General features: G+C 47.1%; 1 protein-coding gene across 2 annotated transcripts in view; it reads left to right on the forward strand.

Moving 5' to 3' along the window:
• The window catches only part of TFEC (transcription factor EC), a 245,196-nt gene that overhangs the window by 73,426 nt on the left and 146,951 nt on the right, over positions 1 to 24,819 (forward strand). Inside the window, exon 1 of one of the 2 annotated variants that reach the window (XM_069627889.1) lies at positions 12,518 to 12,628. The exons of the other annotated variant lie outside the window; for it this stretch is intronic. Coding sequence (XP_069483990.1) covers positions 12,605 to 12,628 — 24 coding nt within the window. The 5' untranslated portion in view covers positions 12,518 to 12,604. Of the gene's footprint in view, positions 1 to 12,517; positions 12,629 to 24,819 lie in introns of those variants that run through there. 2 annotated transcript variants of the gene reach the window in all.

The raw sequence follows: 24,819 nt of genomic DNA on the forward strand, positions 1-24,819 counted from the left end.
TGTTTATCACTTTTGTTCTCGGACATGGACCATTTATTTACTTAGCCACATCGTTGTATGTTTGAAAATTTCACTTATTTTTGGTATTTAATACATTTTTTATATTTTCTTACACTTGTGTTATTTTCTCATTGGTTTGTTACATGTCATGATATGGGTTTTGACATTCACTTGCACCCATTGTGTATGTGTGTGTGACGGACATGTGTTCTTTTGCATACTTGGCATTGGGGTTGTGTCATGTGATTGCATTCACTATGTGGGTGGATGCAATCCTTGCCTGGGTGTTTGTGCTGGGTATGCTGGCCATTACTGCCATGATTGTGTATCGTCAGGACCTGGGGCCAGGGGGACATGTGTGGGGGCCTGCTGGCAGGTTCCCCACAGTGCTGGGGGGTGGGGGTGGTGGGAGACATGAGTGGGGGCCTGGTGGAGGGTGCCCCTGGTGACTGGGGGGGTGGGGGTGGTGGGTGACATGAGTGGGGGCCTGGTGGAGGGTGCCCCTGGATGGTGGGGGGTGGGGGTGGTGGGAGACATGAGTGTGGGCCTGGTGGAGGCTGCCCCTGCACTGCTGGGGGGTGGGGGTGGTGGGAGACATGGTTGGGGGCCTGGTGGAGGCTGCCCCTGCACTGCTGGGGGGTGGGGGTGGTGGGAGACATGAGTGGGGGCCTGGTGGAGGGTGCCCCTGGTGACTGGGGGGGTGGGGGTGGTGGGTGACATGAGTGGGGGCCTGGTGGAGGGTGCCCCTGGATGGTGGGGGGTGGGGGTGGTGGGAGACATGAGTGGGGGCCTGGTGGAGGGTGCCCCTGGATGGTGGGGGGTGGGGGTGGTGGGAGACATGGTTGGGGGCCTGGTGGAGGCTGCCCCTGCACTGCTGGGGGGTGGGGGTGGTGCGAGACATGGTTGGGGGCCTGGTGGAGGCTGCCCCTGCACTGCTGGAGGGTGGGGGTGGTGGGAGACATGAGTGGGGGCTTGGTGGAGGGTGCCCCTGGTGACTGGGGGGTGGGGGTGGTGGGTGACATGAGTGGGGGCCTGGTGGAGGGTGCCCCTGGTGACTGGGGGGGTGGGGGTGGTGGGTGACATGAGTGGGGGCCTGGTGGAGGGTGCCCCTGGATGGTGGGGGGTGGGGGTGGTGGGAGACATGAGTGGGGGCCTGGTGGAGGGTGCCCCTGGATGGTGGGGGGTGGGGGTGGTGGGAGACATGGTTGGGGGCCTGGTGGAGGGTGCCCCTGCACTGCTGGGGGGTGGGGGTGGTGGGAGACATGAGTGGGGGCCTGGTGGAGGGTGCCCCTGGTGACTGGGGGGGTGGGGGTGGTGGGTGACATGAGTGGGGGCCTGGTGGAGGGTGCCCCTGGTGACTGGGGGGGTGGGGGTGGTGGGTGACATGAGTGGGGGCCTGGTGGAGGGTGCCCCTGGATGGTGGGGGGTGGGGGTGGTGGGAGACATGAGTGTGGGCCTGGTGGAGGCTGCCCCTGCACTGCTGGGGGGTGGGGGTGGTGGGAGACATGAGTGGGGGCCTGGTGGAGGGTGCCCCTGGATGGTGGGGGGTGGGGTGGTGGGAGACATGGTTGGGGGCCTGGTGGAGGGTGCCCCTGGTGACTGGGGGGGTGTGGGTGGTGGGAGACATGGTTGGGGGCCTGGTGGAGGGTGCCCCTGGTGACTGGGGGGGTGGGGGTGGTGGGAGACATGAGTGGGGGCCTGGTGGAGGGTACCCCTGGTGACTGGGGGGGTGGGGGTGGTGGGAGACATGAGCAGGTGTGCAGGGTAGTCCCCTGTTTTGTGGGCTGCCTGCAGGGGCCGTCGAGGGTGACAGGACCCACCCAGCCTAATCGCGTGTGTAACTTCGCACGCACCCCTGTAATACACGTACCAAGCCAAATCGCGTGTGATAATTCCCGCGCACCCCTGAAATACACGCGCCCAGCCTATTCGCGTGTGGAAATTCCCGCGCACCCCTGAAATACACGCGCCCAGCCTATTCGCGTGTGGAACTTCCCGCGCACCCCTGAAATACACGCGCCCAGGCTATTCGCGTGTGGAACTTCCCGCGCACCCCTGAAATACACGCGCCCAGGCTATTCGCGTGTGGAACTTCCCGCGCACCCCTGAAATACACGCGCCCAGCCTATTCGCGTGTGGAAATTCCCGCGCACCCCTGAAATACACGCGCCCAGCCTATTCGCGTGTGGAAATTCCCGCGCACCCCTGAAATACACGCGCCCAGGCTATTCGCGTGTGGAACTTCCCGCGCACCCCTGAAATACACGCGCCCAGGCTTTTCGCGTGTGGAACTTCCCGCGCACCCCTGAAATACACGCGCCCAGCCTATTCGCGTGTGGAACTTCCCGCGCACCCCTGAAATACACGCGGCCAGGCTATTCGCGTGTGGAACTTCCCGCGCACCCCTGAAATACACGTACCCTGCTGTAATCGCGTGTGGGACTTCGCGCGCACCCCTGTAATACACGTACCAAGCCAAATCGCGTGTGATAATTCCCGCGCACCCCTGAAATACACGCGCCCAGGCTATTCGCGTGTGGAAATTCCCGCGCACCCCTGAAATACACGTACCCTGCTGTAATCGCGTGTGGGACTTCCCGCGCACCCCTGTAATGCACGCGCCCAGCCTATTCGCGTGTGGAAATTCCCGCGCACCCCTGAAATACACGCGCCCAGGCTATTCGCGTGTGGAACTTCCCGCGCACCCCTGAAATACATGCGGCCAGGCTATTCGCGTGTGGAACTTCCCGCGCACCCCTGAAATACATGCGGCCAGGCTATTCGCGTGTGGAACTTCCCGCGCACCCCTGAAATACACGTACCCTGCCCTGCTGTAATCGCGTGTGGGACTTCCCGCGCACCCCTGTAAATGACGTACCCTAGTTTTTCGCGTGTAGGATTTCACGCGCACCCCTGGAATTCCTGTAGCCTAGCTTTTCGCGTGTGAAACTTCCCGCGCACCCCTGTAAATGACGTACCCTGGTTTTTCGCGTGTAGGATTTCACGCGCACCCCTGGAATTCCCGTAGCCTAGCTTTTCGCGTGTGAAACTTCTCGCGCACCCCTGTAAATGACGTACCCTGGCTTTTCGCGTGTGGAACTTCACACGCACCCCTGGTATCGACGTGGCCAGGGCAATCGCGTGTGGGACTTCCCCGCACCCCGGGATACACGTACCCAGGGCAATCGCGCGAGTGACTTCTCGCGCAACCCGTTGTACACACATGCGCGAATTTTTGAACAGTGGGTGTCCGTGTAAATGGCGTACACCTTTGCACATCATTAGTCCTTTGGGGTCACGGTATGGCCCATTGCTGTATGTGGGTGGTATTTGTTGGCGCAGGTTTTGGCGCACTTTCGTTGAGTGCGTCGGGACGCTACCGCCTGCTTACTTGTGGCGTACGTTTTTGGGCCTGTGCGCTGGTTTGATCGAGCGCTGTTTTGCCCTGTTCGAATCCATGAATACGTGTTGCCGGAGAGCGTGTGGGCGTTCCGCGCACTTGCCTCTTGTACTTCCCCGTGCCGCCCACATTCTTCCCCATTCCGAGTGTTGTGCCCCATTTTATTCCCCATTCCGAGTGTCCCGCCCTGTGTTCCGCCTACTTTAGAGCTGTGCGCTGCGCTCGGAGTGATAGCGCAGTGGCCGTGGCGCACGCCGTTGGTTGACCTGTGCGCCGGCGTGCGCCGCGCACTTTTTCAGCGCACGTCCTATGCTTTTCTTACGCACGGACTTCCATGAATCGACGTGCGCTGGTTTCCCTGCGCTTTTCGCTATTTTTCGGCGCAGCGCACGTATAGGCCCCTCTGCGCCGGAATTTTCAGCGCACATTTATTCCATGAATCGGCCTGTTAATGTCTTCGCTAATTATTCTCAGACAGAAGTCTTTGCAGCAGTCAAGACTCGCTCTTTCATTGCCTTGACGCCTTTTCTTCTTCTCTTCTTCAACACCCGCCGAGTCACCTTCTTAACTCCCCCCTCGTGCGGTATTTTTAGACTTCTCGCTGTGTTTAAGACAACGGCTAAAAATAGGCGAGTGAAATTCCGTGACCTTTTCCAGCAATTATGCCCAGAGCCGTGGCTTGCTGCACAGCTGACCCCTGGTAATTCGCAGTAAGTGGGGGGCTCTGTTGGACTGTTAATTGCATAACTGTAGGCCAGCCTTTCTGCAGGACTTTGGTGCCCGCTGAAGACCCCTTTGTACTGGTCCTTTCAAAGCATAGGGCTGAGCTTCACAAACGGCCGCTACCAAGTAAACACAACTGTATAATTAATGAGGCCAAGATATATGCAGGAGGGACGCAAATGCAGTGCCGCGTTGCCCGCTATGGAGGTATCCGCGCAACTCATCTCTAGGACCGAGCACTCAACGAGGAACCCAAAGTTGACCCCAATTGCACGTGCCAGGCCAATGCTGGTTGCTCCTCAACCCCAGTGACAACCCCCAAGCCATCAGTGGACGCTTTTTGGGTTTTGAAATCCCCCCCTTGCGGAACTCCAATGCGACTACAAACCCAACACTAACATCTAAGTTCCAGCCTCCTGCCAGTACAAAACCCCACATTCCCCTACCCAAGCACCCCGCAGGCACCCCTGATCTCAAGGGCCCACTGTCCCATAACACTACTCTACCATTGAAATGTAGCAATCATCCTCTCACAGACAATACCGTTACCCTCCCCCTTGACCTTCAAACCACACATTAGCCAACATGTCAGTAATCCCCCCACGATTATGACCAAGTAGCCAGCACGGTGCCTACATGAAGCAATCAGACACCCTAAAAGCGTACACTGCAACACACATTCCTAAAGACAGGGATGTCCAACTCCAGGCCTCGAGGGTCGGATCTATGCCAGATTTTCAGGATACCCCTCATTAACATTCATGAGGTAAATTTACATACAATGATTCTAAATGTATGCACATTTCTGCTCATGAATACTAATGAGGAATATCCTGAAAACCCGTCATGTTGCAGGCCGTTGAGGCTTAACACACAGGTACTTTCCTGCATGCAAAGCATGGTTCTCCCATCTCCCATCAACATTTTAGGACCAGCAACCTTGCCCTCCCCCCAGTATCCAAATAACCACCAATCTCTTCTCTCAGAGGATCCAAAACACCAAGAGGCGCGGCGTTGCAGTGCAATACTCAATAACATGACACAACAATGTCAAATGGCTGAGGTGGGATCCGCCATTTTGATTTAAGGTCTCTTTAAGTTCAGCATGCAGGGGAGCTCATAATAAAAAGTAAAATGATATGCTTTCGATTTTTTGGGTAAAAATAAACTTTTTTTTTTTTTTTATTTGTGTTTATCCAAAATCTGGATTTAACAAAAAGGGCTTCATTTCTTCAAGTTATGTGCTTGCAGTCGGTGGCGTACTCTGTGTGCACTGCAGTAGGGCATTCTGTAGGATTTTTTTTTTTTTGCAGTTGCGATCGACCAGTTTGTTTTTTGTCCACTGATTAGGCGGTTCCACCATAATTCCTCTTCGCTATCAGTATATAGTTCATGGTGCGGGTGAAGATATAGTAAACGAAGATGGTGCATCGCTGGGCATACCATTAGCAAATGTCTTACTGTTTCAGAGTCAGCTTTACATAGACGACAGCTTTTGGAGGTAGAGTGTCCTCTTGCAAACAGAATCTCGTTTGTGTGTAACAGATTTAGGCGAGCTCTTAGAAGAAAGTGTCTCATAGTTTTGTTTGGAAATCTTCTGAGTAGCTGGGTTGTCTCATTTAGCTTCTTTGGTGCTTGAGGGAAGGTGGACAAGGTCTTGTTTCTTTTAGCTGTCTCTTCGGTGTTAATCCAGTCAGCCTCTTCCAGTTTTTTTTTTTTATCTTATTTGGATTCGTGATGAGGTCTTCTTTTGTGCACGCAATTTGGGTCAGCTTTGATTTTATAAGTTCGGCCCAATTCAGAATCATACTGCACGCGCCTTTCTTGATCTCTAAGTCAATTAGTTTGTAAAGAGGTGGTGCGTCGGGAAGGATTGTTTTTCTGAACAGGGATACACTTGCCAATTCCACTGATTTAAAGATTGACAGTCTGCATAGTCTCAGAGGATGCGCGCTGCAGAGGAGCAATCATCACAACTCTTTCGATGAAGTAAACTCCTAGGGCCCTTTATGCAGCGACAAGAGTGAGATTCTGTTCTTGGGTCGCACTGATTGGGACTCTCCGAGAGGTATCGCTGGAAGGTTCTGCGACCGTGCGGCCCTGCACAGGTTCCCACCATCTTTCACCCGTTGACTTTGCTGGCTAGTGAGAGCCCAAAGCATCTGGACAGCCTGTGGTGGCAGACCCAAGCCAATTGGTTTCTTTAGTTTATCAGTCAATGGTAATTCTACTACCTATTTGTGTAACTTTGTTGTATTTCCGCCTCCGGTTGGATATTGGAGATCTGGCGTAGACCCCAAAATCAAATTAAGCTGGTGTCAAAAAACTCAACCTAGGCCCAACATCCCAAGTTGCTCAATGGAGCTCCTGGTTGGAATATTTCAGAGCCATTTCTTGCCTGATCATTTTTGCAAGGAAATTGAAGGGCTTTTCTCTGTAAGAAATGACAATCATGTATCATCTTAAACTTGCAGAAGCACACCTGTGATGGCAGAAGCACACCTGTGATGGCTTTTCGGTTTGATCAATTTCATCTGCTGTTTGTATTCAATTGTTGTTTGCTGTGATGCAGTTTGCTTGTCAACAATATCTTACACCGTGGAGTTTTAGTGCCTTAAGGTATAATTCTAGGCCATTGCTTGTGCTTGATAAGTAATAACATACATACATGTATGTGACCACGCCTCCGCAAGCACCTGTGCTCCTTTTCATATTTTTCTTCCCCTACATCTTTTTTTGCCTACTTTCCATCTTTCTCCACAGGAAATACTAATGTGTCATTTCCTCTTAGGTTAATTTGCCAGCAGACAGATGTCGCCTGCCTATCGCTTTTTATGTGCACCACTTGAGATATTTTTGTGTTTTTTTCCTTTGCATTGTCAACTTTTCATTTTATTATATGTTCTTTTGACTTGACTGTAATTCATTGATGTATATTTAAAAACATAATTGTTTTTTAACTATTCCCAACCTGGGTGTTTTTGATGCTTTATGATTGACTAGAAACTACAGAAAAGTTTCAGAAATCTTGCTTTTTGGACCTATAAAATGAGAAACCCTTGCGAAGTTTTTGAAGTGGTGTCCTTGCTGTACAAGCCTCTTTTTATTTTTTTGTTCTTTTATTCGAATTTTCTCCAGCACACAACGCCTTACACTTTTTTTCAAAATGAAAAAAGCATGACTGCCAGGCCTCTTAAGGCATATACAACTCATGGCGGCCTTTACTTTAGTTAAAAAATACTATTGAAAATTGGACATGAATTACTTGCGGTATAAAATCCTGTGCATAATGTCATGATAGGTTATTTATAACGCACTTAATACCCAGAGGTTTCTAAGCGCGGACCCAGGGATCGAACCTGTGTTGCTCTGTGTCGTCTTGCTTCCAAGGCGAGCACATTGCCCCTGAGCTATCCTCCCGAGACAATCGGGAGATACAGACGGATGAGAAGAATTCCTATCCTTGACCGACACGACCTTTACTGTTGTTGTGGCTGTAGCTCCTAGGATATTTCACTAGTCTCCTGGCGATACTCCTGTGGAGGCTCCCACCGTCCCGTGGGTATATATCTTGCGGTTCAGGCGTAAGCATTTTGCAGCATAGGAGAAATTATAGTATGCCACAATTATGAGACCAGTTGACCGATTATCTCATCTGTTGTATTTCTGTGGAGCACAATCACTTTCCTTGGGTATCTATACCAGCTGACTCCCTAGGGTCATGTTTGCTAAAGTGGATATTGCACGGTGGGGACTGGCTCATGTTGCATGTTCCTGCAAAAAGGTGTCCTCAACATGATGTTCATCATTTCCTGGTGGTTTCAGATTTTATACTTTTTTCCACACCGTTTCTGCAAAATTGTAAATGCCTACCACAATTAACAGTGGATTCCAAGGTAATCCACCTGCATTTGCCAGGTTATATCGAACTTCATGCCGGATTACGGCCTCCAAGCATGGGACCGGGTATCGAACCCTGGTTTCCAAGATGAGCACGTTGCCCCTGAGCTATCCAAGCGGTCCTTGGAACACATTGGCTTACCACCAGCATGAGTATCCCCTGTTGGCGGTAAACCTGAGAGACTTGCCAGAAGGGGGTGCAAAAGCTGACAGACATGTTCCAGAAGAACAATTTCAGTGACTTTGGATGTCAATGATTTGCATTCTAATCATTCTCCACGCTGATAAAATGGGATGACTCTAAGACTCTTCCATCCCGCTACTGCATCACATTATCATAATGTAACTATCAACTAGATAGCCAAGGGTTTTGTGTGCCCTAACAAATGCAAAAATAAAAAGAGATGCCTTGTAAGTCCTGTCATTAAATAATACTATAGCGATCACCCGACTCAGTAAGCAAGGGTATTATTCCTCTCCGTAGTATATGATTGTGCCAATCTCAAAATAGCATGTCAAATGGAACAAACCACCGTCCAAACCAGATCAAATGGGGCTCTTGGAGATATGCAAATGCACGAGCAACAAGCTGAAATCTTTCAAAGAACAAAAACGGACCAGTATATCTAGTGAAAAACTTGAAAAATTACAATGCAATCCATTGAATCCGATGCAACTGAAACCTACTCTGCTCTGGTAGCATCGTCTGGAAACGTGAACTCTGCGTACAAGAACACCCGAGAGCCATCACGAACAGCAACTCTATATAGCCCATGACTTTTTATCACTGCAAGGAACATGCCAAAGGGACTACGTTCTTAGATCACTAGGTTGTTTTGGTGGAGATTTTGGCCGAATATTTTTGTCCAAAAAAACTCATTGAAATGTCTTTTTTTTAGTTGAGGGGTTCCCCCAAAATCCTCTTCCCTATCATCTAGTTCCTATTCCCCACACCTTTGTCTTTTATCCCCTTACCCACCCACTCCATATTTTTCAGTAAAAAACTCAGCGAAAAAAAGCCTGTTGTTGCCAAAGACGAAAACTTTGAAAAGTACGGATTTTTGGAGTTGAAAGAATTCATCCCTCAATAATAGGCAACCACCATCGATTGCTTCAATGAAGAAGCAAAGTTTATTGTATTACTGTCATAGGCACAGTCCAAGGTGGACTCAACACTGACAATGAACTTAATTTTTTTTCAAACGTATCCTTATATACACATAATGATGATAATATTTAATCTGCGTTTTACGTCAAGGAGTATGCGTTAAGTCACTTTCAACAAGCAGTAGTTACATAATTCGGCTGTAAATTGACGGGATCCAGTGGCTTAACGGTAATCAAGTTTGGTAGTAATTCCACATAAATACCACAATTTTACCCCCAAACTCGTAATAAGATCCAGTGCCTGGGGCGAGAACAGGGAGAGATCACCCGTCTTCTGAGTTCAGCTCCACGACTCTGGAATATGTCATGTGGCAATGTTATTGACTGAGTGAAAATTGGATTTATCGATACACACCTTTTTCGATCTTAATAATATTTTCGTTTTTCAGTTTACTTTTCAGCTCTTAGAAGTTGAAGAAACACACCTTTCGATGTAAGGGGAAGCGCTTTTGAGTCATAGTTTAGAGCAAATTAGTCCAGTAATAACCTCTGAATCCATGGGCGCGTAACCCTTTTCCTCCATGTCACGCGGCGTTTTTCGCCCCCTGTTTTTAATCCTCTGTGCACAGAGGAGATACATCACTGCTTCTTTCCACCAAGGGCAGCTTTTCAATTCTGCGTGGGCCCGCATTTTGCCTTTGAAATAAATGGCAGCCTGTGTCGCTGGTGTGTAATTTCGTTCTGAATAATAGGCGATCAGCATATTAGAGGAACAGTTTAAATGAGGTATGGATGAACATAGGGACGATTGACTCCATCCCCCAGAGACCGCAAGCCGAAGTCGGCGGACACGATACCGGGCCGCCGGGCTCACAGCAGAGATGAGGCTGGCGCTGCGTGCTGAGGTTTCACTGGGCCTACCGGCGTTTCCTGTCAGACGGGCAATACATTATCTGAAATGTGGATATGAATTCTGCGGGGCCGCGTTCATTTACTGCTTTTAAATCTGATTTAGATCAAGCAAGACATTTACAATGAGCACATGCATAATAAATTGCCCACGAAGTCCCAACTTCCTGGGCTGTGCGTTTTGGTGGCTCGTTTTTTTGTTTCCTATTTAACAGTTGAATGGTAAGCAGTTTACTTTAGTTTATTTGCTTATATAGCGCACTGAACCCGAAGGTAGCTTGGCTCTTTAGTTTAGTTTCTGGTGAACTTGCCCACTAAAGTGGTGTAGTGAGGTTTTCCTTCCAGAGGTTGGTTTCAAAGACCCGGGGAGATGCACACACAGTGATGCAGGATGTCACGTCAAAGCCTGTGTCCCCGATCTTGGATTCCCCGCCGCCACAAGGCATTGCTCCTGGCCTGCTTATCCTAGTGTCCCTGCACTTATGCGTGGACATCCCAGCAACAACCGTTCTCTCCCCCACCCAACCTCTGCCCACTAGCATCCCTCATCGCTTCCTCTTCTGCAGGTGTGGGCGGGGGGGGTCAACCCTGCAACTTCCGGTCTCCCTCAAGGCCCTGCACAGTTCCCTCCCCGAACCCTCTCACCGCCCCCTCTGCATCCCAATTGAACTTATTTATAAGCTTTTAGGCAAACTGACATGTAGTATACACTCCTAAATGCATTGTAGTGCACCTCTGTATAACCTGAAACCTAGGCTGACCAGATTTAAAATGGAAAAAACGGGAAAGGGCCACTAAGATAAAAGTAGGACTAACTCTTGAAAGTGGCTGTCCAGGCACTGCACTTCAGTAGCCTGGAGGAGAAGGAGGTTACTGGTGGAATAAACACATTATAATTAATTTATCAAACGCTACCGATAGCTTAATTCATAAAGTGCAGCATTTTTTCTGTGTGAGATTGTGCGTTCCTGCCGGCCAGCTATGCAGACCTACTACCAAAAACAGGGACCACTGCATTAGACAATGGAAAAAGAATCTTGAGAAAGGGGGACAGAGCACCCAATTCCGTCACAGTTCTGGCAAAACTGGGACGTCTGGTCACCCTACTGAAACCTAATGTAATTATAAAATGGTAGGTGGACTCTGTGCCCAAACGATTAGTGACTTACAGTAGTAAAAGCCTTCTCAAATTTACGTGGGTCGGAGAACGCATGCTGGCTGTCCCACGCCGCTGACATTAGACCGCTCTCCCAATGCCGTTGTGCAAATTTCCCTCTGCCATTCTTTACTTTTGGGGGGGGCCCTCGGCACCCCCGTTTGGTAGTATGACCAGACAGGGTGACCAGACGGGGTGCCGAAGGACCATCCAGGAATTGGTCCCTCTGGGTGGGCATAAACCTCCAAGCTTTCAGGGTGACCAGACGGGGTGCTGTGGGACTATCCTGGAATTGGGCTCTCTGGGTGGGCTTGAACCGCCAACTTTTCAGGGTGACCAGACGGGGTGCTGAGGGACTAGCCCGGAATTGGGCCCTCTGGGTGGGCTTGAACCGCCAATGTGGTAGAGAGACTGGCTGAGTAATCAGTAAAGAGCAAAGCATCCGATATCAGTCAGAGCCTTTGTTAGGAACATGCTTAAAATGCACAATTTATATGTATGAACAGTGCTGGAAATACTCTTGGTGGGGGGGATTTAGGGGGGGCAATTAAGAGGAGGGGATTATAGTGGGTATTGAGGAGGGAGGGTGCCTTGGGATGAGGTGGGATTGGGGCAGTCCTCCTTTTATTTTGTTGGCCGTCCGGTTTTTTGCCTTGAAATCTGGTCACCCTACCGTTTGGTCTCCGTACCCACCGGATCCACCATACCCACCCCTTGCCGGAGCTCACCGCTCTGACGGTATCGCCCCAAAATACTCGTGCATTTACTGCGCCTTCATCATTTTCAAAAATTCCGACTCCCATTACAGCGACCAAGCAGAGCAGGGGTTTGCGGGGGTGTCCCACGGTCCGCTTGGCCACTGCAATGGGAGTCTGGGGTTGCAGGGGTGTCCCCCGCTTACATTAGATGGTAGCGGCAGATAATTAAGAAAAACCTGCGTTAGTGGGAGAGAACTGACGCTGCAGGTATAGACGAGAGCCGGTGGGACATATAGAAGTGTGCCGCTGAAAAGGTAAGTGGGTAGAGGTAGGTGGGTAGGGGGACGCAGGAAAGAAGTCGTCTATTAGATCAGTGCACCGCGCCGAAATGGAGTCGGCATTTTTTTGGTCGACATTATGGGCGGAACAGTGATGACATGCCTGCGACTTAGCTGCACACTGGTCTCTGCGCCATTGGGACTGGAGCATCACGCAGAGGCAACAGGCTCTTCTTGGGAACAAGACGTGCCAACGCAACATGGATTCGATGCAGAAATCCGGCCGTACGTGTGATATAAATGACAAATAATTAACTTCCGGGTTTGAACTTCCTGTCAGGGCGAAGGACGATGTAGTAACGTCCTGCCGGTGGCTTTCTGCGTGCCGCTCTTCTCCAGAGCGACGAACAAGTAGTTATGTCACTTTTTGGGAATGCATCCAAGGGAGCAAGTATTGGTAAGTGCGCCTTTGTATTTGCCAAGTTCGACCTTTCAAGTATTTTCTAAATGGGTGGGGGGGGGCACCTCGCGCTTCCTCGGGTTTATGCAAAGCCGGTGCGTTTTCTTTCTGAGTTCTGAGAGACAAGAAAGCCCCGCATCAGAAAGAAACGCCAAAGCCACCTGCTGCAGACATCTTAGGCCGTTTTATCAAAGTGCAGGGCGGAAGGAGTGCATTCGAGCAACAATGTAACCAGCGTGCCAGGCACCCTGAATAACCAGGGTTTATTAAAGGGTGCACACATTTATTTGCTTTGCCCAGGAAACGAATTCCATCCTTCAAGCCTAACTATTAAACACTATTTTACTTATCTGTTCATTCAATGGTTGTTTGGCTCCCCCCATGCTACAAGCATAACATGTGTGCGTGTTCCACCTTTTATATCAAATCTTCATTTAAACTAGGCCAATGCGCTTATCCACTTAATGCTTCATCTGCTAGTGACGTTTGCTGTCATGGGTCTCTGAACACAGAGTGTGTCCATGCTGATTTCAGACAGCACAGGAACTGAAAACAGGCCACCTGCTGTGCTCAGAATCCATTCAGAAAATAATATTGCCTTGTTAGAAGTCCCCGTGGCAGCGTAAGTTGCCAACAGAAATGATTATTTATTTATTTAATTGGTTTTTTAATAGCACGCCTAATACCGCACCTGAGTTCGGTTTCTAAGCGCAGATCCAGGATTCAAACCTATTGCTCAGTGTGGTCTTGCTTTCAAGACCAGCGCAATGGCCCTGTGCTGTCCTCCATTCATTATAAAACCTATATCTCATCTGGGGAGAAAGGGGCGTCTATCCATGCACAACTGATATCTTTTCAAGTTCTGTTTCCTGGTCTACAAAGCCATGTATGTTCTGATTGTCTCTCAGTTTACTCACCATCTTGTTCCCTCTGATCCTGCTCCGCACTCAAAACTCACCGCCCCATACCCTCAGCCGGCATCCTCTCGCTTCCGCTCTTTCTCCCTTCTCGCCCCGCTGCATTGGAACCCACTGCCCATAACAATCAAAGCCAGCCAACCTGTGGCTCTCTCCCAAGCTCGGCTTCAACTTAACTTGTGAGGAATTTAGCTCGTGAGCAACGCCTGACTTCGAAGCAAGAGGTCGCAGTGCAACACAGGTTCGAATCCCGATCTCGCGCTTAGAAAACACTCACTCGTTTTTAGCGTGTTATAAATTAATACAAAAAAAACTTATTTACTAAAGGGGGAGTACTTGTGAGGTGTGACCATGTGTACATATGTTCGAAAATAAAATGCATTATCACCTTAAGCATTTCTGGCAAGAAAATATAGTTAAATTCTAAAGTGGGCGCACAAACACAAGTCCACTCTAACATCTCGTGAGGATAGTAAAGGCGCAATGCGCTCGCCTTGGAAACAAGACGACGTGGGGCAACACAGGTTCGATCCCCGGGTCTGCGCTTCGAAACCTCTGGGTATTAAGCGTGTTATAAATAACCAATTATAATTATACAATTATAACAGGACTACACTGAGATTTGTGTTTACAATCATTTAACAATGTTATTCTTTATGTAATTAACATTGGTGTAACTATCCAACCTGCATTATAGTTACGGTAACTATCCAAGTCTGTTGTTAGTTATGCATCCTCAGATAGGGAGTGTACAAGGAGGAAGTAATGCCTTAATACACTCTAGGCTATAACATTAACAAAACCTTGTGTGTGAAATACCTTTTATTAAAAAAATGATCAATACAAAAATAGAAAAAGACAAAATATGTGCAATTAAAAAGAACAACGTGTTCACATGTCTGATACCACAAACGCAAAGTACAACAATCAGTGCTGTGCAATTTTAAAAAAAAATTGAGCAATTACAGATCACCACATAATCGGGCTTGACTTAATAAAGGAAAAAGACATTGACAACATTCTTGGGTTGTCGCACATTTCTGAGTGTTCTTGTTGTAAATGATCTTGAACCCATGGTTGTCGCCCTACATGTTTCAATCCCTCCTTGTAGATGTTGGGATTTTCTTCAGGGGCCAGAGTCTGTGGGTGGTGAAATTGACGTATGGTCGGCGAGTAGGTATCCCTGGAAAGCAAACAACCACACTGCTAATGCGCGTCATGCCTTGCTTGTCACTCCCTGATTATTTGCAACAATAACCATATACTGAGGGGAAACCCCAGTGGCCTCTCCAGAAATGTTGTAGAGCCCAATTTAAAATTAGTATTTGGAGACCTGATGATTAAGGAAATGCCTTGCAGCCGCTAACCATACATGCAATTTATATTTGCGTAACTATCCAAGCTGCATATCTTGTGCCCTCTCATGTGTGCAGAAATGTCTCCTGGAAACTACCAGTCAATCCCACTAAATGTGAGTCTTCATTAGTGTTTAGTATACAGACTTGTGCTACAGATGAGCCAAGAGTCACTTCACACCTTAGAGGCGGTTTAAGGGGTTTTATTGCAATATCAATGGGTCCCATATGGCTGTGCCTATCTCTCTCGTCTCTAAGCAATTCCTCCTAAGCCCAGGGGTCCTTAGTTCCATGATAGCGAGTTTCTCCCGAAGTATGCTAATTTGCTAAATGAACTATGATGTTGACCTAAAGTTGCTTGGCCGTATCTCTTTAAACTCCCTCAGGCACAACCTAACTGTTCCTACTTTAACCAGTAGGTGATCTTAGGGGATGGGTGATTTGTACCTTGCAGGTGCAGACTGCCCTCCCATGCTCACTTTCTCCTTACCCTCTATTCTTCTTTCAACTATCCTCCATCTTCCCATCCACCGACCTCTACTCTCTTCCCTCGCTGTCCCTCTGATATCTCTTGTACCTTCCAGGTCTTGCCTCCACCCTTTGATCTCCAGTCCACCCTCCTACTCGCTGCTCTTCCCTTCCCCACACTACTCCTCCATTCCCCACACTACTACTCCCTCCTTCACGCTACTAATCTGCCCTCCAAACCACTCCTAGTCCATCTTCACTCAGACAATCCAATGTCATGCACTCACTTCACATTCATCTCATACTCTCATTCTCCTACCACATTTACAACACCCCCCCCCCTAGTACCGTTTTCACTCACTAGCCAATACCCCACCTTCTCCAGAATTTGCTGCCACACTGTGCTGCTCCTTGCTGGTCTCTTGCCATACCACCTCCTCTTCTTTCTCTATCCTCACCCAACTAACAAACACTTCCCGATTCTTGTCGTCTCTTTTAATCCCCCTCACACTCTCTGGGTTGGCTCTCTATCCCTAGCCAATGTTACCCTCTCTTCCCCATGCATGAGAGTGTGTTGACAAGCAAAATGACAGGTAGTGGGTTATGCCCCAGCCACCACCCCCGCACGGACCTGCCACAGAACAGCTATGGCAGCCTGGGGATTCCAATCCCTCGCTCATGTTGGAGCCCTGTTCCGAGCACCCGCCAGGTAACTCATGGTGGAGAAGGTTTGGGTCCCTCACACAAGGCCCCGATGGTCTAGTGCACTCCATGGCAGCTCTGTACACTCACCCCATCACTCTGCAGCACTGCACGGCTTCTCTGTGCGCCAGATGTAAATGGTGTGGCTGTGCTCCTCTGCGATTGTTGGCTTTTCTTTGCTGCCAGCGTTCCGCAGGAGACCGGCGGGTTGCCTACTGAACGTCCTATACTATAACTACATATAACTATAATGAACGTCCTACTTTCTTCTATGTATGTTAACATTGTAATATGTTGTAATGAGAGCCGTTAGGCGTAAAATGCTATTTTTTTCAGTTTGACTGTAACAATGTATAAGAAACATTATAAGCTGTCTGTAACCTCGCTGTGATACCCAAGGGTCTGGGCGAGTAACAAATGTAATAAATAAATAAAAATACTGGTTTTCGGATCGCAGGTACTCTGTGGCTGACTTGGGGTGCTTGACAAAGGCTCTCATTCGGTTGTTTCTATTTGGTTTCTAGAGAAAAAAAAAGACTGGCAAACATGTAGAGGAGGCCTGGCATGAGACAAAGGTGAACTGCTCAGAAAAAGACTGGCACTGGGGTGTGGGGTGGGCCAGGAATTGGGCTCCTCTGCTGCCACCATCCATCTCAGGGGTTGGCCTTGTCACACGCAAAAAGAAAAAAAGCCTGTTTTGTTATTAAGGCAATACACCTTGGAAGCCAAGCATGTGGTCTCCGCCTCAAACATCTTCTCTAGTTCTCTTAAAGAGATGCGCTTCTGCAAATATAGACGTTTCCCTTCTCCGGCTCTAGCCACAAGCAAAACCACTGCCAATATGAGTTTCAAAAGCTCACTTTACAAGTTAAATGTATTTTAATTCTTAATTTGTGTCCATCTCTACGCAGAATAGCTATTTTGAAGCAAAACAAGTTCAGATGAGGTTGAAAAATGTCTAATTGATATTGATATTTATAATAAAAATGTTGGTAGAAATGAAACACTTCCCTGATTGCTCATGTACCCTAAACAGTTTTCAGTAATTCACAATGTCTTTTTTAACCAATGCTGTGGTCCAAGTCAGCTTCGATACCAATGAAGCCTGTTTTATTCATACGTTGTGCCCTGCAGAAAGCCAGTGAGAGCCAAGCCGGTGGACAGACACATGTCAACATGGAGCATGATTTAATGTGAGATATCATCTTGAAACTAAAAAAAGTTGTGCTCCCCTTTGAATAGCTGCCTATTCATGCGTCCTGCATCTCAAAATGGGAGCACAAATCTGTTGTGTCACATATCAGTGATAAGGCAGAATATGTTATTTTTATAACGCGCAATTTATTTTTCTGACTGCCCCCTTAATGTTGCCTCATAACATTTAGGAAATGGTTATGCAAGTTTCAAAGGTCTTTGGGGGCAGAGAGTTCTTAAATCCCTTCCGTTTCCTCTTTTTGGTTTGACAGTGTGTGTGAGTCACCCTCTACTTAGAGGCGAAATGTGCACCCGTTCTGGGCTGTTGATGTTCTTGGCCAGTGCCAGAGCACTTGGGTTATTTATGCTCAACATATCTATTCATTTTTGTCAAGACTTTTCTTCACAGTTTTACCAAAGCAAATGTTCTTGTTTCCAGCAACTGAAAAGTAAGTAAACATTGCATATATTAGCAGTTTAAAATTCTCAGTGTAGCAATCCTTTTTTCCTAACCAACCCCTTTAACTCTCAACCGTCACCTTGAAACACTTGTGTATAGGCGCGTTATAAATGCCGTATCATATCATACGCCACAGTGATGGCCACCACCGTAACATGGACCACCCGCCGGGACGCAGCCGTACTGCAGGCCGCAGATACTGATTCTGCCACCGTCTTCCACTCCCCTCGCTTATCGAAGAGAGGGTTGGGGGATCTCAAGCGAAAGGAGGAGCTTTTTCAGGGCAGTCTTGAATTCTGATACAATGAGGATTGACTTGATGTCAAGGGGGAGGGGATTCCAATGGAATTTGAAAATCAAGCAACAGACTGAATTGTTGCCGGACACAAACAGCCCGCCCACCCACCCATCCAAAAAAAGAACTATGAGGGAGGCATATATTATATTAAAAGCTTACTAGGCAAGAGGGGTGGGGGTGCAAGCCCATGGATTGATTTGCAGATTTAAAAAAATATTTATTTTTTATTTTATTTTTTATTGTTTAATCAAATAAGATTTTTACAATTACAAACATACTTGTCAATTCGTAAGATCTGTTTCCCTGGCAAATTTCTCACTGTCTGTGTACACTTCATGGTGTCGTGGTTTCGTTATTAAATGTCTTCATTGATTTGATGTTCACTAACACACTTTGCTGTTAAGTAGATGTTGCTCAATATATTCCAGCATTTTAGCTGCTGCAATTTTCCACATGGTTTTCTCACCTCCAATGAGTCTAGACCACCATGTGTTTTCTTCGTTTGCAATATCAAAGCCGGCCATATGGGACAGATACTGCTGTCAGCTGTTGCTGGACATGTCATGAGAAGATGTCTTATTGTCTCTTTGACAGGTTGTGTTGTGTTGCCGCAGAATCGGCAGCCATTTGTTGGCGCTTGTCCCCTGATGTGTAATATCTCGTTGGTTTTCATTAAGTTCACTCGTGCTCGCAAAATTAAGTTTCTCACCTGTCTGTTTGGAAGTTGATTTATAAAACTCTGTAGCTGATTTCTTTTCATTGTGTTGCATGGTAAGTGAGAAGTAAGTTGTAAACTGACTGTGATGTTTATCGTCTTTGCCCAATCTGCATCTTTGATTTTCCTTAGAACTTTGCATGGATTTTGAATCAGTTCTTGTTCGTCAGATGCTATATCATGTAGTACTTTTTGGTTTTCTTCTTTCCATACTGTTAACAGATCACTGTTTTTGCAGTCCATTTCGCATTTGATCATGTTGAAAATCCTGTTACTGGTGTCCATTCTGACTTTTCTAAAAAGCATAATGGTGTTGCACACCACTGTACATTGTAGCGATTGGAGACTGAGTTCCCGCCGGATGGCTGCTCCTGATGTAGATTGAGGTAATCTCAGTACCTTTCGCCAAAACCGGGCCTCCAGTTTTGCCCATATTTGCTTTGGTATCGTGGGCATTGCTTCCATCCCGTAAGTGACTGTAGGCACGACCTTCATTTTGTAGAAGTTTAATGTTGGCACAAGTGAGAATTTTCCGAATCTTCTGTCGATGATTTTTGCTTAGGCCGCTAATTTGTTTATCTTTTCAAACAGTTCCTTTTGCATTGTGCTTTCCAGACGTGAGACGTGTCCAGGAATACTCCGAGGTATTTGAATGAGTTGACAGCCTCAATTTCAATTTGGCCTAGTTGCCATCTGAAGTTGCTTGATTTTTTGTCGCGATTTTGGAAGATCATTACTTTTGTTTTGTTTATGTTGATGTCCAGATGATTACTCGTCCCGTATTGCTGTAGGACAGTTAGTTTGCGTTGTAGCCCTATTTCTATTTGGTCGAAGATGGTGAGATCGTCAGCGTACAGGAGGTGACCAATTTCTGTGGCTCCAATTTTTGGCGGAAAGACTCTTATTGTTTTTTGGATTTCTTGGATGTCACCGATGTAGGCGATGAATAGCGCAGAGGCTAGTGGGCAGACCTGCTTCACTCGGCGTGTGCTTTTGACTTCGCCTGACAAGTCTCCTTCCTGACTGAGACGCACTCTCATTGTAGTGTTGGAGTGCAGAGCTTGTGTGGGGGCTAAAATACCTTCTGGGCAGTCCCACTCTTTCAGTTTTCTCCATAAGAGTGGTCTCTCAATTCGATCGAAGGCTTGAGTGAAGTCAATGAAGACTACAAATAGGCGCTGTTTATGTTGTAGAGCTTTGCTTTTTAGTATAATTTAATTTAATTTAAAAAGGAAGCAAAGACTTATTGACCACCACCGTAGATAGAGGTGGCGCACAGCACAGAGGTAGGTAAGGATGGAGGGAGGTAGAATGTGTGGGTAGCACTGTTCAGGACCTTGTCAAACAGAGTGAATGGGTACAGAGGGAGTCCCAAGGCTGGAGTCAAGAGCCTTCACAGAGTGCAATGCAAGATGGCTGACAATCTTGCATATGGACCAGCAAGAATATCCTCACCACAAAACACTGGAGATTGAACAGCCAGCCACAACCTCTGTGCTGCTTTCCTGACCTGATTTATGTCTGGGAATATTTCCACTTACAATCAGTAAAGAGCAAGAATCAAATGTCATCTATTAGCCACCTAACAACACCACTGGCTAAAAAGATAGTATATTTGTGAGGCCTTTACGTGACCTTGCACTGTACTTGATAAGGACTTTTTTAATGTCTTCCAGGGACGTTGATTCACCAAAATGCCAGGGGTAGCAGAAGTGACATCACAGAGCTGATGACATCACAGGAAGTGATGTCACTTGACCTTTGCCCCAGATGGTATCAGTTCCTCTTTAACCCTGGTGACATCACCAGAAGTGGCTTGCAGGCATAAAAAGATAGTACATAAACGTACATATTTTAAAATGCTAAATACGTACTGAGGCAGACAAGAATATTTTAGATACCAACAACATTTTAACAAGGGTGTTGGCTTCATATGCCATCGATGTGGTCATGATATAAACAGGTAAGCCCCAATAGTACAACATAGGCCGAGGCAATATTGTTTCCATCAACGTGTTTGCAATTAGAATATATCTTTAAGCAATAATTTCGACAAAGCGTTGAACAATTTTGGGTAGTGCTGTGACCTGATTCTTGCTGAAATAGACTCAGACAAATTTACATTGATGAAAAGCCCGGTGAAGATGTACAACAAAATGTAAATTGTAAAATAGGAAAGATATAGAGAGAATGTCATTGTACAAACTACAAACTATCGCTCTTCTTCTCATTTCTGACTTGTGGCTCCTCGTCTCCGCTGTGCACATTCTCGTTTTCGTTCCTTTGAATGCCTTGCTCCTCTTCACTGGAACGCTCTTCCACTTTCTCTTTGTTCTATCTGTGTCTATTCTCTGTTCCGTGGTTCCCTGAAATTTTACTGACTAAAACATTCTTGAGTGAATCTTTTCTGGATTTTATTTTTTATCCATTTATATTGCACTGTTCCGTATCTTATGTACAGCGCTTTGGTTTAAGTCGCTTAACAAAATACAAATAAAATACAAATACAAAAGGGAGCTAACCACAAACCTGAGAAAATATAAGAACTATAAGGAGATACAGCCATCCATTATGAAATTCCCAGGGCCGAAATATCGTAACATTTACATGCTATTTTGTCTTAAATTACTGGGCGCCCGACAAAGGAGGGGTCCCAGAGGGATCCCTTGGCAAGAAATTAATTGTCGGCTCAGTGAAAAGTCGGGTGAGGCAGAAATGCTAAAACATTGGCTGATTGGCTGTAGTGCAACACCAGGGCCGAGGAAAATGTGGTTGGGAAAGTTCCTAAGGAGATTAGAGGATTTCACAGTGAGGCCACGTGGGCTCGGCTCTTGTATGGATACCCAATGACCATTGCTTAATAGGGATACACAAAAAGGTGGGGGAAAATGTTTTCCTCGATTAGTCCACCATAAGGAAGTAGGGAAGGCAGTCATTTGTCGGATAGGTGGACACTACAATCATGGGGGTTAGAAAGGGAGGCCCTGGTAGATAGTATATGGTATTATATTGTATTGCGTTGAATTAATTCATGTCTGTAATGTTTGTTTTCGAATGTTGTGTCTGAAGTGATTTATTGCCATTTGTAATGAACTAAGATTTTTTTGAAGTTTATGATGAGAAATGTGCTAAAGTATTTTTATAAACTATAAACACAAAACAAAATAGGCCGAGGCACTGCCATAGACACGCCACTTCACCACTGCATGGCCAGTAACTTTATATTATGGCAATTATAGCTGCATGGCAGACATTGTCATTACATGAAAAGTAGATCACCTACATCGTCCATTGCTACGATAATACAGTATCCAAAAATCCAATCAACACAAGCCACCAACAATACACAGGAGCATTCATGCTTTATTAATGATAATAATTTGTTATTTATATGGCGTTTTCGCCAAAGTGCTTTACGTAGTGCATATTACAATTATCATCCCAACTGAAGTTGGTACTCATTTATCAACTTAGGAAGAATGAAAGACTCAGTTGCCCGTACCAGGATTTGAACCTGTGACCTGCAGATCACACACAGTTTGCAGCAGTGAGCGCCCAACCCATTGAGCTATCTTACCACTTAGCTATTAAAAATGCAATGCCACCATGAGAAAACATGTCAAAACTGGCTGCACAATGTAGGCCTGGCCCACAATAACACGTACGTTTGCTGTAGTCTTGATGATGCACTGTATAAAATGCTATGCTACAGTAAGACATATCTAGACTGGCAGCACCAAAATGCCAATCTAACCATGTAATAACACTTATCGTTATCATAGATGCCCAGAAAAATATAAAATACCACAGTAAGGACTGGATGCACACAAATGCCAGTCTTGCCAGTGTGACAAATCCCCAGATGCCACTTCTCTCCTAGGGGAAACCACTTCCCATGAGGCCAGGGAGGTGAGGCTGCTTCTCGATAGTCCCCCTGGGGGTGATACGCAGCGGGTGGATCTCATGAGGAGGGAAACTCCATAGGGGACTAGTGACGACCTGGGGAGAACATGGTATTCCCATAACCCACCTTACACTGACACACCATCCTACCCCCGTCACACCAACACTATCCCCAATATTCCTACATGTTTTTGTAGTACTGTCAGTATAGGAAGTACTGGAACGAGGAAGAGTGTAGGCTCCACAAAGGACGAGTATCCTATAAGTACTGAGACAAAGGAGAAGCCAATTGACCCAATGGAAGATCTCCTAGTTGGTACTAAGACAAAGAAAAGGTGCAGAGCCGTGCATATGGCCCCGCAGAACCAAAGCGAGGATTCTAGCGGCATTAGAGAAGGTTTGAAACAACCGGTCAATAAAAAGAAGAGGTACAACCAATTTTGCCAGACCTGGCCTGGAGGAACCAAGAGATTTGAAGTCAGATGGATCAGAGACACTAGGAAAGCTAACCTGCAGGCAGAAGTGTCCCTGAAATGTCCACTGTGGACCACCAGAGAAGCCGGAGAAGTTACAGGCAACCAGCTGACCGAGTAAGCTGGTGCACATGGTCCGCTGCAGACACGCAGCCCTGGAACAGGGGAGCGCTGCAGACCCGCCACAGCCCCTGAAGAAAGCAAGAGAGACCCGAACAGGAAGGCAAAGAAGCCCACAAACAATCGGACGACGTCGGTAAGCACACTGCAGAGCTCTGGGTGGCTGGAAGGGTTGGTTGGACCCCCGAAGGGTGGAAGATTAAAGAAAGACAGGTCTGGGCCCCACCACCCATAGCGAGCAGCCTCCTAAGCAATCTTCTGTGTGGTGATACATGGCAGGGTAGTGAACCACGTCTGCCCACAGCGGTGGGAGAAAGAAGTACAGGTCTGGGACCCGCACCCATAAAATTGAGAAACATTGCTGACACAGCAGATGACCGAAGAATGAAGAGCAAAGTGACTTCTCACATACCATGTTTTGCCAGGGGGTGTCAGGAAGCTGTCACCTCATGAACATTATTACAGAACTCCAGTCTCTTTTAGCAGCAATAGACAGCCAGCTGTGTCTCACACACAGAACTACTGCTGTGCAGGCTAATCTTCTCTACTGCTGGGATTCCTTAGTGGAAAAAATAAATGTGGGCAATGCCAGAGAGTGGCACAGGCTCGACCAGGAGCTGGCACAGAGATATCATTCCAGGGTCAAGATTCTGTATTCAAAAACGATCCTGTCATGACTGCTCAAAGATGTTCATTGGAGCAAGTGAGGAGATGCCAACGAGCAGCTCTGATTTGCATTGGCTCTGCCGAACCGCTCTTCAGACCTGAATGTCTTTGGCCCTTAATAGTACGTCCAACGTGTTCAAGGATTACATAAACGTCAGTGCACTTCTGTAGACGACTGAAATCCTCATAGGCCCTTAAAGATAACATGGCCAAGACCTTCTCAGACAAAATTAAAACATCCAAACTTCCATTAGGTAGCTACGTACCATGTTGAGAAACCCCAAAGTATGGAGACCAAGGCACCATACCTCCTTTGCCCAATTTAATTACTGCTCTTTGGAAAACATTGCTAAACTGGTCAGAACCATGAAGGTATTGGGAGCACACATGGAACTTTGCCAAGCTACTTTGATGAAGGTCTCCATCACCACCCTATTCCCTGTCAATACCACTATAACCTTTGGACTGATTCCCCTTATCGGTTGGAAATGGCTCTACCACGTCTCTACTGAAGGACCCATAGCCTCCCCACTTACATCGGAAAACTGCTCCCTACCTTTAATGTCCTGTTCATGGCCAAACTACTAGTTATCAAAAGCACTGTAGCAGCCTCTGTGTTTATGACAGAACAAAGTCAGAAGTCCTGCGATAAGAACCCTACATCATTTCACATGTTGTTTGACTTACCTGCAGGTTGCGATCAAGTGGAATACGCACTGCTCTGCCTATAGTCCGACTCCTAGAAACTACGGGCAATGACATTATGGCACTAAATTGGTTGGCCCCCTTGCTCACTCAACGGACCACCTCAGTGAAGGTCGGGAGCTTAGGTCAAGCAACATTGAGGTTCCCCAAAATTCAACCATCTCTTCATGTTTATATATTAGTAATAGTATGCTGCTAGCACCAGTGCTCAC

Source organism: Ambystoma mexicanum, chromosome 12 (genome assembly GCF_040938575.1).
Source record: "Ambystoma mexicanum isolate Mex_15411 chromosome 12, UKY_AmexF1_1, whole genome shotgun sequence".
Lineage (NCBI taxonomy): Eukaryota > Metazoa > Chordata > Amphibia > Caudata > Ambystomatidae > Ambystoma > Ambystoma mexicanum.